The sequence below is a fragment of the Hyla sarda genome, chromosome 3 (assembly GCF_029499605.1).
Source record: "Hyla sarda isolate aHylSar1 chromosome 3, aHylSar1.hap1, whole genome shotgun sequence".
Taxonomy (NCBI): domain Eukaryota; kingdom Metazoa; phylum Chordata; class Amphibia; order Anura; family Hylidae; genus Hyla; species Hyla sarda.
In genome coordinates this window covers 133,129,784-133,146,514 of record NC_079191.1, presented here as the reverse complement: position 1 = coordinate 133,146,514, position 16,731 = coordinate 133,129,784, and the positions used below count along the sequence as shown (strand labels likewise).

The 16,731-nt window shown below is 44.4% G+C and overlaps 1 protein-coding gene across 5 annotated transcripts in view; it reads right to left on the bottom strand.

The window, feature by feature from the left end:
• Window positions 1-372: 372 nt before the first annotated feature.
• The window catches only part of NMD3 (NMD3 ribosome export adaptor), a 119,449-nt gene continuing 103,090 nt past the window's right edge, over window positions 373-16,731 (bottom strand). For all 5 annotated transcript variants that reach the window (XM_056565075.1, XM_056565076.1, XM_056565071.1 and 2 more), the window contains exons 13-16: window positions 7,429-7,501; window positions 3,561-3,667; window positions 1,806-1,876; window positions 373-687 (exon numbers count right to left, since the gene is read on the bottom strand). In XM_056565075.1, the coding sequence (XP_056421050.1) occupies window positions 554-687; window positions 1,806-1,876; window positions 3,561-3,667; window positions 7,429-7,501 (385 nt within the window). In that variant the 3' untranslated portion in view covers window positions 373-553. The remainder of the gene's footprint in view (window positions 688-1,805; window positions 1,877-3,560; window positions 3,668-7,428; window positions 7,502-16,731) is intronic.

Here is a 16,731-nt window from a genome sequence, read left to right as displayed (position 1 = left end):
AGCTACAAAACCAGCAAAATAAAAACAAAATAAAATGAATATAAGATTAGACTACTTTGTGGACTTACTGGCATCTTTCTAATGTCTTAAGATTGTGTTCAATAGAATCCACCTGAAATGCAATTCCTCCATAATAACATAGCTGCCAAATATGTGAAATGTATTCTATGAACTTGCAGATTTCATTTTTTTTATTTATTTATTTATTTATTTTTAAGTGAATTTTTTTTTTTTTTTTTTTTTTTTTTTTTTTTTTTACACAATATATTTTTGCAGTAATCTGTCCTGCAAACACCTGGAGTATGCGTTGTACTCATCAGCTCTATATGGGATGTCAACACAGAGAAAATATTAAATAAAAATCCAAACAGCTTAAACATTTGTTATTTTAATATTTGGCAGTCGGAAGGGAAAACACACAAGAGCTTAGTGTACAGTAATCCAAGTTCAGAGAGAATATGTATGAGCGCACGTTTTAGAGAGTTCAAATTAAATTGGACACATTTTAAATCCTCTTCTATGAAAGGCACCAGCGGGATGCTTTGAAGCAAGTCTATTCTGTCAGCATTTCTGCCCCTTCCCCACCGGTGGCATCGTGAGAAATATGAAGATCTTCTAACATTTCTGCCAGGCTGATTCTGGGAGCGCCCTCCTCATCAGTGTCACTCTCCACTGGAATGTTAGCATCTGAAAGGAGGAAAGTCAGCATGAGATCGAAACTGGAGCAGACCAAAAAGTGCCGGGGAAAGCACATAATGCAGATTGTTAAGTACCTTTAGGTCATTCTGTAGTTCTCAAACAGAAGTGCAAGCAATTCATAATCTATGCAGTTTACATCTGGCTTGTGTGATGATAAGAAATATATGACTACTGGTATACACAAGTTTACTGTGAAATACATAGATTTCTAAGGACAGGACTTCTACTGGGGTCTTACACACCAGAATATGAGGATATTACCTTACCACATGACAACATTTTTAAAAGTCTCAGTTTAACTCCTTAGATGCTGTCATCAATAGACACAGCGGAATCTGGCCAGAGACTCCCCCTGTAACCCCACTGATTATCTGTAAATGCACCATGGCAGCCAAGGGCTAACAAAGACTGCACATCTGCCACAGCTAAATGCTTAATAGATTACCTATAGTTTGTTGTTGTTACAGGCAATAATGCTTTTCTATGCTGAATATACCAAAGCAGTATACTAGTGGATCCCATTGTGAAGTCTCTTAGCAAGGCTTACTGTCAATGTTTAAAAAAAAAAGAAAAAAAAAAAAAAAAAAAAAAAAAAAAAAACACGAAAAGATTTTTACATGACCACAGTTTTCATTGCTTGCGTCTTATTGGAAAACCCCCTACTAATCACTAGATATAGCCGGAGGAAATGCATAGCAGTGTACTTCACTCACCCTGGCTCCTCGCTCATTCAGACTCACAGCAGGAGACGGGCTCCAGAGACAATGGAGCCCATCTACTACAAAGGGTCGGATTGAGCAGCAAACAGCCACATGCTTCTCCAGGATATATCTAGCGATTGGTGGATGTCTCGCTGAGAGAAAAAAAAAAGAACCTTTGACATGTCATACAAACATGTCAAATGTTTTTAAACTGGTTTCTAGAGTATATTTTATATATATATATATATATATATATATATATATATATATATATATATATATATATATATATATATATATACATACACATACACACACATACACACACATACATACACACACACACACATATATATACATATACATACATATATATACACACACACACATATTTTGGTTCCTTACTTTTGTAAATGTTAACATTTTTCCGCATAATTTCATCTTCCTCTAGATCTTCAAGGAAATCTTGATATTGTCTGGTTTATTAAAAAAAACAAAAAAAAACATTATATACATTAAATTTTATGCTACCAAGGTTTGGTTAATTAAATATAAAAAGTTAAATTCACTATATTGCAATCACAACCAATAACGCAAAGATCCAAAATAAATGGATTGTATCTAAAAGGACTTTACCTCACCCAGGTTTTACCAATTCTCATAGGTCAACTGAAATTGTAAAATATTTGCTCCAAGGGGGGGGGGTCTGAGATGTAGCTAGACTTTTCTTTACCAGGGGCAAAGTTTGAGTCTACTGCCCAAGGCCTGTATCTAGATACCAAATTGTGTAGACTTTGGAGAGGATTTTCCCCTGCATACAGGAACAGGGTCCCCTGTTTAATGTTGGAGTCCCTGCTCCTGTAAAGTAAAGAGAAGCGATGCATCCGGTACTGAATGCATCACAACACAGTACTACACAGGAGCAGGGAATCCAAGGATAAACAGAAGTCTCTGCTCCTGTACGTACAAAGTAAAATGCGTCTCAAATGAGTCAAGAAAATCCACATTAAATTCACAGCAGATACAAAAAGCATTTGTCATGTTGTGAATTTAAAATCCACATTGCTGCGCATTTTTCCCGCATCGTTTGAGATTTTCAAAATCTTATCCACTGTGCTTGGACTGTAAATGCCGTATCAACGGGATGCAAATGCTGGGCTTCTCAGCCATGTGGATACTTTAGGTCATTGTCCCCAACCCTGTGGGCACCTGCCTCTCATTTGCACATGTGGAAAAAACGCAAATTGTTTAACTCACATGCAGAAATTCTTAAATCTAAACACGTGCCTGTAAAGGAGCTCTTAAGACCTACACTATGTAAAACCATGCAACAGATTGCCTTTAAAAAGGAAACCTGTCATTGGGGCAGCAATGGTGGCTCCGCCCCCTGGTCTTAATAAAAAGATGTCTTTATACAAAGACAGAGGTGTCCATCATTTAATGCTGACCGGGTGAAGAGGAGCTGGAGAGGAGAACCTCAACAACTCATGCCGAAGGAATACAAAACAAACAACAAAGAATTCCAAAATTCTCTTAAAATTTTATCAGGTCTATATTTGTTTTGCATGTTTGTGTATAAAGCTCCATAATCGGCAAAAAATTCATGGCCCCAAATTGATAGTGGTTTCCAAGGACCAAAAAGGTCCACAGGGGACCTCGGAGCCAACATGCTGTCCATCCTTATGGACCTCAACGCCACTAACAATCTGGGGCCGTGTACTTCCAAGTTCTGATTATGGGGACTTACCCGGTTTATCCAGGCACTCTCTAAGAATGCTGCACAGCCATGAATAAGGATGCACTGAACACCCAAAATGTGCTGATTTGACTTTTAAATTTATTTGAGAATTAAATAAAGATCTGATAAAATCAGGGAAAGAGAGATAGATATACACACACACACACTACTGCATTAGGATTGCCTTTTTTTAAGTAGAAAAATAAAAAATAAAAAAAAATTTCACTTAATGGTTAATATCATCCAAAAAACAAGGCCTACCATGGAGAACATGAGTCTTTTTATGACAAAAACGTAATTGAATGTAGAAATATGGAGTGCTATTAGCAATTATGTAACATTCATCTTCCAAATGTATACAAAATAGACCCATTGACCTAAAAAATATGCAGCTTAAATAGAAAGTTATTAGTGCCGCAGACCTTTCATCATCCGAGTCCATGCCTTCCTTTTCTGTTTCTAGCTCTTTCAGCTTCCAATTTCTCCGCCTCTGACGTTTGGTACGGTCATAACTCTTCTTGATTAGAACCTGAAAGACAGACAAAAAAGATAATACGTCAGAAAAGAGTGAAAAATCTTCTTTCATCACATCACAATGAAACTTATTTAGCCTGTTAAGAACAAAGATATTGCGACAGCACAATAAATATCTAAACACCTCCCCATTAGGTACTTTATTGTCCCTTTTCTTATACTTACAGTGAACATACCCATTATATAACTAAAATGTTGGACCATCTTTGTAAATACTTTGCTTTAGTAATTATGTCTCGTACGGTGTTGATCCTGCATTACATCCTGTGTTCTAATCCAGAGCTGTACTCAGAGTACTGGCCTTGACACCTAAAAGTTTATATATTTTTTATAATCGCACTGGGACAGTGTTTTCCCTGAAGTAAATGCAGCATGGTATATACTGTGCTATCATCGGTAGAAAACAGCAGGTACAGGTTTTACCAAGCTGCAGGGAAATCATTTTAGCATATAATTCTTTGGTACAAATCTTAGCTATTTCACAAGACTTCAACGTACACACAGTGCAAATCCTACAATTACCAAGATGTACATACAAATACATACGGTTAATCTGGAAAATATATACATACACCACCATTTGGAATAACGTTTACCTCAGGAGTGATACCCAATTCAATTTGCGTTAACAGCATTCTAAAATAATGCCTTCTTTCAGCAGGTGTCGGGGGTCCACAATGGTGCTATCCAGGTGGATACTGTCAATGACTACTATAGTGTTTGGTAAAGCCAGTACAAGATGGAGAGGAACTAGCAGAGGCTGACCATTTCCCTCATCCACATACAGCCAGAACACAAAACCCGCTGGAACCAGTAGTTCAACACTACCCTGTCTAAACTATACAGGTAATGCTGAAGGGGGTACTTTGTGCTCAGCATTTGGAACAAACTGTTCCAAATGCTGGTGTCGGGAGCTTGTGACGTCATAGCCCCTCCCCCTCATGACATCACGCCCCGACCCCTCAATGCAAGTCTATGGGAGGGGGCGTGGCGGCTGTCACACCCTCTCCTATAGACTTGCATTGAGGGAGTGGGGTGTGACATGAGGGGGCGGGGCCATGGCGTCACGAGCTCCCGGCTCCAGCGTTCGGAACAGTTTGTTCCAACGCTGAGCAGTGGAGTACCCCTTAAAGGCACTCAGGGGGCCAAGGGTCAAAACACATCAGATCATACTTTCATAACATGTACAGTGATATATGATATAAACCTTTGGAGAACCCCAAAAGTGGGATCATTACTTTTACATCTTAAACTTCAATGTAAAGTATTCCTACTTAAATAAATATTTTGACTGAAGAAGTTTTTGGAAAACCTACGGAATATTTCCCTTAGTACTGGGACCTCCACCTGCCAGAAGAACAGGGGTCTTCTGCCTCACATTTGACCTGGTTTGCTCAATGACCGTCATAACATTCGTAATATGTCCTAGAGGTGGGACCCCCACATGTATAGACATTTAAGGAAAACCTGTATTAGTGTCCAAGGTGGTCCTGAGTGTCTGTAAAAAATTACTCATCCTCCCCAAAGAGAACACGGGGGTACCGTATATACTCGAGTATAAGCCGAGTTTTTCAGCACGATTTTGCGTGCTGAAAACACCCCCCTCGGCTTATACTCGAGTGAACTCCCCCACCCGCAGTGGTCTTCAACCTGCGGACCTCCAGAGGTTTCAAAACTACAACTCCCAGCAAGCCCGGGCAGCCATCGGCTGTCCGGGCTTGCTGGGAGTTGTAGTTTTGAAACCTCCGGAGGTCCGCAGGTTGAAGACCACTGCGGCCTTCAACATCATCCAGCCCCCTCTCACCCCCCTTTAGTTCTGAGTACTCACCTCCGCTCGGCGCTGGTCCGGTCCTGCAGGACTGTCCGGTGAGGAGGTGGTCCGGTGGGATAGTGTTCCGGGCTGCTATCTTCACCGGGGAGGCCTCTTCTAAGCGCTTCGGGCCCGGCCTCAGAATAGTCACGTTGCCGTGACAACGACGCAGAGGTGCGTTCATTGCCAACGTAATTCTGCGTCATTGTCAAGGCAACGCCTCTATTCCGGGCCGGAAGCGCGGAGAAGAGGCGCCCCCGGTGAAGATAGCAGCCCGGACCACCTCCTCACCGGACCACCTCCTCACCGGACAGCCCTGCAGGACCGGACCAGCGCCGAGCGGAGGTGAGTACTCAGAACTAAAGGGGGTGAGAGGGGGCTGGATGATGTTGAAGGCCGCAGTGGTCTTCAACCTGCGGACCTCCGGAGGTTTCAAAACTACAACTCCCAGCAAGCCCGGACAGCCGATGGCTGCCCGGGCTTGCTGGGAGTTGTAGTTTTGAAACCTCTGGAGGTCCGCAGGTTGAAGACCACTGAGGGCGAATGATGAGAAGAGGATGATGAAGGGGGGGGGGTGTGGGGATGATGAAGGGGGGTGGGGATGATGAAGGGGGGGGGTGTGGGATGATTACAAGGGGATGATGAAGGGGGGATGTGTGGGATGATAAGGGGATGATGAAGGGGGGATGTGTGGGATGATAAGGGGATGATGAAGGGGGGATGTGCGGGATGATAAGGGGATGATGAAGGGGGGATGTGTGGGATGATAAGGGGATGATGAAGGGGGGATGTGTGGGATGATGACAAGGGGATGATGATGATGAGGATGTTAATGACGGGTCTGGATGATGACAGGGGGGGATGAGGTATTTCCCACCCTAGGCTTATACTCGAGTCAATAACTTTTCCTGGGATTTTGGGTTGAAATTAGGGGTCTCGGCTTATACTCGGGTCGGCTTATAGTCGAGTATATACGGTAGTTTTAAGGGGTTTTCTATTCACAAAGGTCATAAATGTCTGATCGCTGAGACTGTCACAGATCAAAAAAGAACTGCGGTCCCATGCCCCTTGTCTGTAAGGACTGTAAGCCTGTAAGGCTAAACATACACGCTCAGTTTTCTCTATCAGGTGCTGGGGTTCAACAGCAGCACAAGTTCACCCATTTGTCTTTATTTGGGGAGCAGCATGGGTTCCCCTGTAAAGAGCCACTGTTCACCAATCCTGTGGAAATTGTTAAAGGGGTACTCCGCTGCTAGACATATTATTCCCTATCCAAAGGATAGGGGATAAGATGTCTGATGGCAGGGGTCCCGCTGCTGGGCCGCCAACAGTCTCCTGCAGCACCCAGCGTTCTAAACACATCACGGCCATGCCCCCTCCATTCATGTCTATTATAAGAATAGAGGGGGCGTGGCATGACGTCACGATCACTGCCTCCGGCTCCGAGCAATCCCAACAAAATGTTCAGAGCGCTGGAGCACCCCTTTAAGAAAACCCCTTTATCCAGAATAACACAGCTGCTTTATTTCACAGAGCCAGGAATTAGCCAATTAAGCACAAAGTGACTAGAAACTTCTGTAATCCCTTTTAATCTAAGCAGAATACCCTGTGCAGGTATAATGCAGTATACGTATAGAGGACGTGCAGCACTATATTAATGTATCCCCTGTTCTAGTGTATCACAGGTAGATTTGTTTAGCGTGCATTCTGTGTTTGCTACATCTGTACATCCTTACACTGTAATGTTCTCTAAATTGTTTTGTACATTTACCAGTATCCTGTAAGCAAGCAGAGACATTTGAAATGACAAGCAGTTGAAAATAAATCTATAATGGCCATAATCCTGCCAGAAGACTATATATAATTTACACTGCAGCTGACCAGCTGCCAGATCAGCTTCTGTTTACAGCCCAAGAGTGCCATCTAGAGGAAGTGAATAGACTTACCACGTCAGGTACGTGATGAGGGTTCATCTTGTTAATAAATTCATCATTCAGGTTACAGTTTGCTAAATCAAACCTAAAAGAGAGAAAAAAAAAAGCTATACACAATGGCTGCTATATGACGCTAATATTCGTGGTTTCAGGATGCCTTTTTTTCCTTCAGCTCAGCAATATTCACAAGCAGCGGAACAAAGCGGATCATTAGGGAGAAGCAGTGCTGGGATGCCTGGGAGGGCTGTGTAATTTAGTGCTACACCCACACACTCTCCAAAGGGAACCGAATCTCCAAACACTCCAAATAACAAACTGCTCAGGAACAGCAGTGACAGGCAGCACTACGGGGCACGCAGACTGTTCTAAAATAAAATCCAGGATATGCCCCATGGAGCCTACTGTAGGTAAACAATGATTTAACACAGCAGATCGGGGAACACTTATTTTCTCTACGTACAAGTATACAGCTCAGAAAGCAATTCGAATATTCTGGAGGGTTCTACTATTTACTGCACTATACCATATACTATACAGAGGAGGCTAATACAGTACATCCTTGCTCCATTAGTCTCCCCTCCATATACTTGTATTTAACTAGATTTATGCACCACAGAGTGCTTCCCTCAAATACTAACTAAAAATCTGAATTGTTTTAGAATTTGGACCAATCTGTAAGAGCTAAAACTAATGTGATAATATATAGCGTCAGATTATGTAAGAATAAGGAAGCACTCTGCCCAGCAGTAAACTACAGAATGTAAATAGCAGTGCATGTTATTCTCTTCCCAGTGCCCTTTTTTTTTTATCCTCTCTGTAACTTTCCCCCACTGTATCATGTGACCAGAGCTCAGACTTGTATGTGCACTAGTCATTCCTATAAGGCTTTCATAGCAATCAATACAGCAAGTGACCAGTAAGATTCCAGTGACAGTCACAGGGTAGTGTGGGGAGGGGGTAGTTAAAGGGTTACTGTCATTAGAAATTCAGCCGGCAGCCAGCGTGGAATAAGTAGAAATTCCCATTTATTGAATAAAAACGGAGTCACAGGTCAGCAAGCAAACATGACGCGTTTCAGGCGGTATACCGCCTGAAACGCATCATGTTTGTTTGCCGACCTGTGACTCCGTTTTTATTCAATAAATGGGAACCTCTACTTATTCCATGCTGGCTACCGGCACTTCTTGAAATTTGAATTTGAAATTGAGATTGAGATTTATCAAAACCTGTATAGAGTTGCCAATAATATACAGTGGTCCCTCAACATAAGATGGTAATCCGTTCCAAACGGACCATCGTTTGTTGAAACCATTGCATGTTGAGGGATCCGTGCAATGTAAAGTATACAGATGTTGCATACAGATAGTTTTGCAGATGTTGCAAAACTACAACACCCAGCATGCCTGGACAGTCGTTGGCTGTCCAGGCATGCTGGGTGTTGTAGTTTTGCAACATCTGGAGGTCTGCAGGCTGTAGACCACTGTTCGAGGAAGTTGTACTCACCTGTCCCCGCTGCTCCGGACCGTCACCGCTGCCCGGGATGTCGCCGTCCATCGCTGTCGCTGCGTCCCCGACGCTCTGGGAAGGCCTCTTCTTACCTGGCATCCGCGCTCTCCGTCACCGCCATCACGTCGCTACGCATGCCGCTCCTATTGGATGACGTGACGGCGTGCGCAGCGACGTGATGATGACGATGGAGAGCGCCGACGATGCAGGGGATCCCGAAGAGGACCCGCCGGAGCCCCGAGGACAGGTAAGTGATCGTCAGCAAAGGGCACAAGGCACCGTAAACGGCTATTCGGTGGCAGCTGAAGCAGTCAGCGCTGCCGGACAGCCGTTTATGCGATGGCCCCGACATACAAAAGCATCGTATGTTGATGCTGCCTTCAACATGCAATGGCCTCAGAGGCCATCGTATGTTGAAATGATCGTATGTCGGGGCCATCGTAGGTTGAGGGGTCACTGTATTTATTTTTATTACTAAGGACAGGTACAATTTAACCCCTTAAGGACAAAGCCCATTTTCACCTCTAGGACGCAGACCTTTTTTGCACATCTGACCACTGTCACTTTAAACATTAATAACTCTGGAATGCTTTTACTTATCAATCTGATTCCGAGATTTCGAGTTTTTTCGTGACATATTCTACTTAAACATAGTGGTAAATTTTTGTGGTAACTTGCATCCTTTCTTGGTGAAAAATCTCCAAATTTGATGAAAAAATAGAAAATTTAGCATTTTTCTAACTTTGAAGCTCTCTGCTTGTAAGGAAAATGGATATTCCAAATATTTTTTTTTTGGATTCACATATACAATATGTCTACTTTATATTTTCATCATAAAATTTATGTGTTTTTACTATTGGAAGACATCAGAGGGCTTCAAAGTTCAGCAACAATTTTACAATTTTTCACAAAATTTTCAAACTCGCTATTTTTCATGGACCAGTTCAGGTTTGAAGTGGATTTGAAGGGTCTTCATATTAGAAATACCCCATATATGACCCCATTACAAAAACTGCATCCCCCAAAGTATTCAAAATGACATTCAGTAAGTGTTTTAACCCTTTAGGTGTTCCACAGGAAAAGCAGCAAAGTGAAGGAGAAAATTCAAAATCTTCATTTTTTACATTTGCATGTTCTTGTAGACCCAATTTTTGAATTTTTACAAGGGGTAAAAGGATAAAATTTATACTTGAATTTGCAGCCCAATTTCTCTCAAGTAAGCACATACCTCATATGTCTATGTAAATTGTTCGGCGGGCGCAGTAGAGGGCTCAGAAGCGAAGGAGCGACCAGGGGATTTTGGAGAGTACGTTTTTCTGAAATGGTTTTTGGGGGGCATGTTGCATTTAGGAAGCCCCTATGGTGCCAAAACAGCAAAAAAAAAAAAACACATGGAATACCATTTTGGAAACTAGACCCCTTGAGGAACGTAACAAGGAATTAAGTGAGCCTTAATACCCCACAGGTGTTTCATGACTTTTGCATATGTAAAAAAAAATTAAAAAATGTTTCACTAAAATGTGTGTTTCCCCCCAAATTTCACATTTTTGCAAGGGTTAATAGCAGAAAGAAAAAAAAATGTGTAACCCCATCTCTTCTGAGTATGGAGGTACCCCATAAGTTGACCTGAAGTGCACTACGGGCGAACTACAATGCTCAGAAGAGAAGGAGTCATATTTGGCTTTTTGAGAGCAAATTTTGCTCGGGGGGCATGTCGCATTTAGGAAGCCCCTATGGTGCCAGGGCAGCAAAAAAAAAAAAAAAAACACATGGCATACCATTTTGGAAACTAGACCCCTTGAGGAAAGTAACAAGGGATAAAGTGAACCTTAATACCCCACAGGTGTTTCACGACTTTTGCATATGTTAAAAAAAAAATAAAAAAATAAAAAATTACCAAAAATGCTTGGTTTAGCAAAAATTTTACATTTTTAAAAAAGGTAATAGCAGAAAATACCCCCAAAATTTGAAGCCCAATTTCTCCCGATTCAGAAAACACCCAATATGGGGATGAAAAGTGCTCTGCTGGCGCACTACAGGTCTCAGAAGAGAAGGAGTCACATTTGGCTTTTTGGAAGCAAATTTTGCTCTGGGGGCATGCCGCATTTAGGAAGCCCCTATGGTGCCAGGACAGAAAAAAAAAAAAAACACATGGCATACCATTTTGGAAACTAGACCCCTTGGGGAACATAACAAGGGGCAAAGTGAACCTTAATACCCCACAGGTGTTTCACGACTTTTGCATATGTAAAAAAAATATATATTTTTTACACTAAAATGCTTGTTTTCCCCCAAATTTTACATTTTTCCAAGGGATAATAGCAGATAATACCCCCCAAAATTTGTAACCCCATCTCTTCTGAGTATGGAAATACCCCATAAGTGGACGTGAAGTGCACTGGGGGCGAACTACAATGCTCAGAAGAGAAGGAGCATCATTTAGCTTTTGGAGAGAGAATTCGGCCATGTGCATTTACAAAGCCCCCCGTGGTGCCAGAACAGTGGACCCCCCACATGTGACCCCATTTTTAAAACGACACCCCTCACGGAAGGTAATAAGGGGTGCAGTGAGAATTTACACCCCAATGGCATTTGACGGATCTTTGGAACAGTGGGCTGTGCAAATTAAAAATGTTATTTTTCATTTTCACAGACCCCTGTTTCAAAGATCTGTCAGACACCTGTGGGGTGTAAATGCTCACTGTACCCCTTATTACATTCCGTGAGGGGTGTAGTTTCCAAAATGGGGTCACATGTGGGTATTTATTGTTTTGCACTTATGTCAGAACCACTGTAAAATCAGCCACACCTGTGCAAATCACCAATTTAGACCTCAAATTTACATGGTGCACTCTCCCTTCTGAGCCTTGTTGTGCGTCCCCAGAGCACTTTGCGCCGACATATGGGGTATCTCCGTACTCAGGAGAAATTGCGTTACAAATTTTGGAGGCTTTTTTTCTTTTACCGCTTGTGAAATTTAAAAGTATGGGGCAACACCAGTATGTTAGTGTACAAAAATGTTTTTTTTTTTACACTAACATGCTGGTGTAGACCCCAACTTTACCTTTTCATAAGGGGTAAAAGGAGAAAAAGCCCCCCAAAATTTGTTAGGCAATTTCTCCCCAGTACGGCGATACCCCATATGTGGCCCTAAACTGTTGCCTTGAAATACGACAGGGCTCCAAAGTGAGAGCGCCATGCGCATTTGAGGCCTAAATTAGGGATTTGCATAGGGGTGGACATAGGGGTATTCTAAGCCAGTGATTCCCAAACAGGGTGCCTCCAGCTTTTGCTAAACTCCCAGCATGCTTGGACAGTCAATGGCTGTCCGGAAATGCTGGGAGTTTTTGTTTTGCAACAGCTGGAGGCTCAGTTTTGGAAACACTGCTGTAGGATATGTTTTTCATTCTTATTGGGGGGGAAGGGGTGGTGGGGGGGGGGGGGGCAGTTTACGTGTGTATATGTAGTGTTTTACTCTTTATTTTATGTTAGTGTAGTATAGTGTTTTTAGGTTACATTCACACTGACGGCGGATTACAGTGAGTCTCCCGCTAGGAGTTTGAGCTGCGGCTGCAGCTCAAACTTGAAGCAGGGAAATCACTGTAATCCGCCTCCAGTGTGAATGTAACCTGTACATTCAAATGGGGGGGTGGGGGGGGGGGGGGCAAAACTACAACTCCCAGCATGCACTGACAGAACTTGCACGCTGGGAGTTGTAGTTTTGCAACAGCTGGAGAAACACTGGTTGGAAAATACTGAGTTAGGTAATAGAACCTATTACCTAACTCGGTATTTCCCAACCAGTGTGCCTCCAGCTGTTGCAGAACTACAACTCTCAGCATGTACTGATTGCCAAAGGGAATGCTGGGAGATGTAGTTATGCAACAGCTGGAGGCACGCAAGTACAACTCCCAGCATGCAGAGACAGCCATTTGCTGTTCCTGAATGCTGGGAGTTGCAGTTTTGCAAGATTTAGAGGGGTTCAGGCTGGAGATCACTGACAGTGGTCTCTAAACTGTGGCCCTCCAGATGTTGCAAAACTACAAATCTCAGCATGCTAAGACAGCAAACTGCTGTCTGGGCATGCTGGGAGTTGTAGTTTTGTAACATCTGGAGGGCTACAGTTTAGAGACCACTGTCAGTGATCTCTAGCCTGAACCCCTCTAAATCTTGCAAAACTACAACTCCCAGCATGCACACAGCAAACAGCTGTCAAGGCATGGTGGGAGTTGTAGTTTTGCAACATCTGGATGGCCACAGTTTAGAGACCACTCTCCAAACTGTCGCCCTGCAGATGTTGCTAGGCAACAGACTCCCAGACACGCGGCGCCATACTCACCTCCACCGCCTCCATGATCACAGCCGCCGCCGTCATCTGGAGCTCCGCCGCCGTGTAAGTGACCGCCGTCGCTACTACACACAGTTCCCCCCGCTGTGCCCGGACACCGATGGGTGGGCATAGCGGGGGGGGGGAACCGAACTTTAACCCCCCCGCCCCCAGTCTGCTATTGGTCGGTCGCTCCGCCGATCAATAGCAGGGATAGGAGGGGTGGCACCCCTGCCGCCTCACTCCTATCTCTTCAAGGGGGATCGAGGGTGTCTTGGACACCCTCGATCCCCCTTATTTTATCGCGGCGCCGCCGTTGGTGGGCAGGGGGAGAGCGCTCCCCCCTGCAAGCACCATAGATGCCGTGATCAGAACTGATCACGGCATCTATGGGGTTAATGCTGCCGGGACCAGCGCGATCGCGGCCCCGGCAGCTGCGGTGGGACTCCGGCTGTGATTGACAGCCGAGTCCCACCCGCGATCTCCTGCGCTGCCCGCGACAGAGCAGGGGATCGCTTGGACGTATGCATACGTCCATTTGCGTGAACATGTAGTTCGCCTGGACGTATGCATACGTCCAATAGCGGGAAGGGGTTAAAGCTTATTGTTTTATTAGGTAAGCTGGGCACATTAGTTAAATAAAACATTTTAGCAGACAACCCATTTAACTGAAGCTGAGCTACAATACAGGACAGGTGTAGTGCAGTTTGAAGGAAAGCAGCCTTCATTTAATCTTTACAGCCACTATAACAGAAGTGTATCTGTCTGCAGGATCTCTGCCAATGTTCAAATACCTCTTCAGTCTGTCAGTAAAAAGCTTGAAACACAACAAGTGATCTAAAAAGGAACAAGAGGGGTAGAACAGGGACAGGAAATCATCTAATAGTCTTGCAGCCTTACCCTGTATGTGAAACTGTGGGAAAAAGGCATCTAACTGGTTAAAGTACACAGCACTGCCCTGCAGCTTCAGGAGTAGCGTGCACACTCAGCACAACTATAGGCATTGTTCAGATGGCAGATACTCTGCATAGATGCGGAATTCAGTGGTCACATTCATATGGCGGGAATTCCATGTGACGTTTAAAAGTGCTTTGATTTGCACAAAATTTGCCCGATATCCGCATTTAGTGGAGAAAAGAAAGTCCCATTGATTTCAATGGGCTTCCACAGCTGAAGACACAACTTAGATTTTTGTGGAACACGGAATTTTAGCTGCTGAACATCCACAGCGAAAATTCAACAATGTGAATGGGACTGCGGAATCTCATTAAACACAATAGGCTAGAAACAAGTGCAGAATTTCCATGCGGATATCTATGTGGAAATCATGCTGTGTGAACATAGCCATACAGAGACAACTAGTATGAACAAAAATTATATAAAAAAGTGAGGAAAATACCCCAAATATTCAGATTACAAAATAGTATTGACTATACTACATCTTATAGACATCTACAATGTTTTTTTACAATGACAGTTTCACGTATGTTGGCACTATAGAATACCCGTATATACTCGAATATCCTAATTTCACCCCAAGAACCCAGGAAAAGTTATTGACTCTACTATAAGCCTAGGGTGGGAAATACATCATCCCCCCCCCCCCCCCCGTCATCATCCAGACCCCCGTCATTAACACCCCCATCATCATCACCCTGTCATCATCCCCCCCTTCATCATCACTGCCTGTCATCATCCCCGCTTAATCATAACCCAGTCATCATCCCCCCCTTCATCATTACCGCCTATCATCCCCCCCTGCATCATCACCCTGTCATCATCACCCTGTCATCATCCCCCCCCTTCATCATACCCCCCGTCATCATCCCACACTCCCCCTTCATCATCACCGCCTGCCATCATCCCACACCCCCCCTCCCTTCATCATCATCACCCCCTTCATCATCACCATCTGTCATGATCCCACCCCCCCCCCCCCCCTTCATCATCACCGCCTGTCAATGTCTGAACAGTGGTCTTCAACCTGCGGACCGCCAGATGTTTCAAAACTACAACTCCCAGCATGCCCGGACAGCCATTGGCTGTCCGGGCATGCTGGGAGTTGTAGTTTGGAAACATCTGGAGGTCCGCAGGTTGAAGACCACTGCAGCCTTCGTCATCATCCAGACCCCCCTTTAGTTTTGTACTCACCTCCCCTCGGCGGGAAGGAAGGGTGAGCTGGTCCGGGCCACCTGTGCTGCAGGTACCGTCCGGTGGGGAGGGATAGTCGTTCCGGGCTGTCCATCTTCACCGGGGGGGGGGGGGGGGGGCCTCTTCTCTGCGCTTCAGGCCCGGAATAGTGACATTGCCTCGACATTGCACAGGGACGTTGCGCATGAATGTCCCTGTGCGTCGTCGTCAAGGCAACGTCACTATTTCAGGGCCGAAGCGTGGAGAAGAGGCGCCCCCCCCCCCCCCCCCCGGTGAAGATGGACAGCCCGGAACGACTATCCCTCCCAACCGGACGGTCCCTGCAGCACAGGTGGCCCGGACCAGCTCACCCTTCCTTCCCACCGAGGGGAGCAGAGTACAAAACTAAAGGGGGGGGGGGGTCTGGATGATGACGAAGGCCGCAGTGGTCTTAAACCTGCGGACCTCCAGATGTTTCAAAACTAGTTTTGAAACATCTGGAGGTCCGCAGGTTGAAGTCCACTGAGCTGAGGGCGGAGAGTTCACTCGAGTATAAGCCGAGGGGGGTGTTTTCAGCACGAAAAATCGTGCTGAAAAACTCGGCTTATACTCGAGTATATACGGTACCACTTTGTACTAAATGGACTTTTTTTTTCCTCTTCCATAAAATGCATAAACCATTATGTCCTAACTGCGCTGTTCTGACCACAATAGAATGTAACAGTATATCTAGTGGATCACACAGGCAGAATAACTGTGCCATCAGCAGTGGGAGCTGGTTGAATAGTCAGGCTTGGTCTGATCTGTGCTCTGGTCATTTAACCCTTTAGATGCATAGAGGAGAAACGGCAAAATTGCCACCAGTATGGGACAGGTCAGACACGCTGCTGCGGTAGTGATCACTGGTTGGCGGTGCTCACTCCATTAATGCACAAGATGCCAAATCCATAACGTAGCAAGATAGAAATAAGGATAGCACTTACCACTGTACTTGTATGCAGATCGATTTTAACTCATGCTTCACATGGAGAACACAGACGTTAACATCGGCTTCCTATACACTTCAGGTGTCGGAGCGTTCAGTGAAACTGTGGGACAGCTGTTTCATAGGGCAGGGCCTACGTCAGACAACATCCCCCTGGTCACGTCAGTACCGGTATATACCTGATCAGGTACACGTCATCAGGTAGGTGTTCAGAGAGACCTACTAAAACTTAGAGCAAAAGAAACCGCAGTACAACTGTATAAAAAACAATGCACAAACCCCTACACAACTAGAACATGTAATTTACAGAGCTAACTATAAAAATATACCTAAATCAATTTTATCGTGAAGTCCTAGCCTACACTGG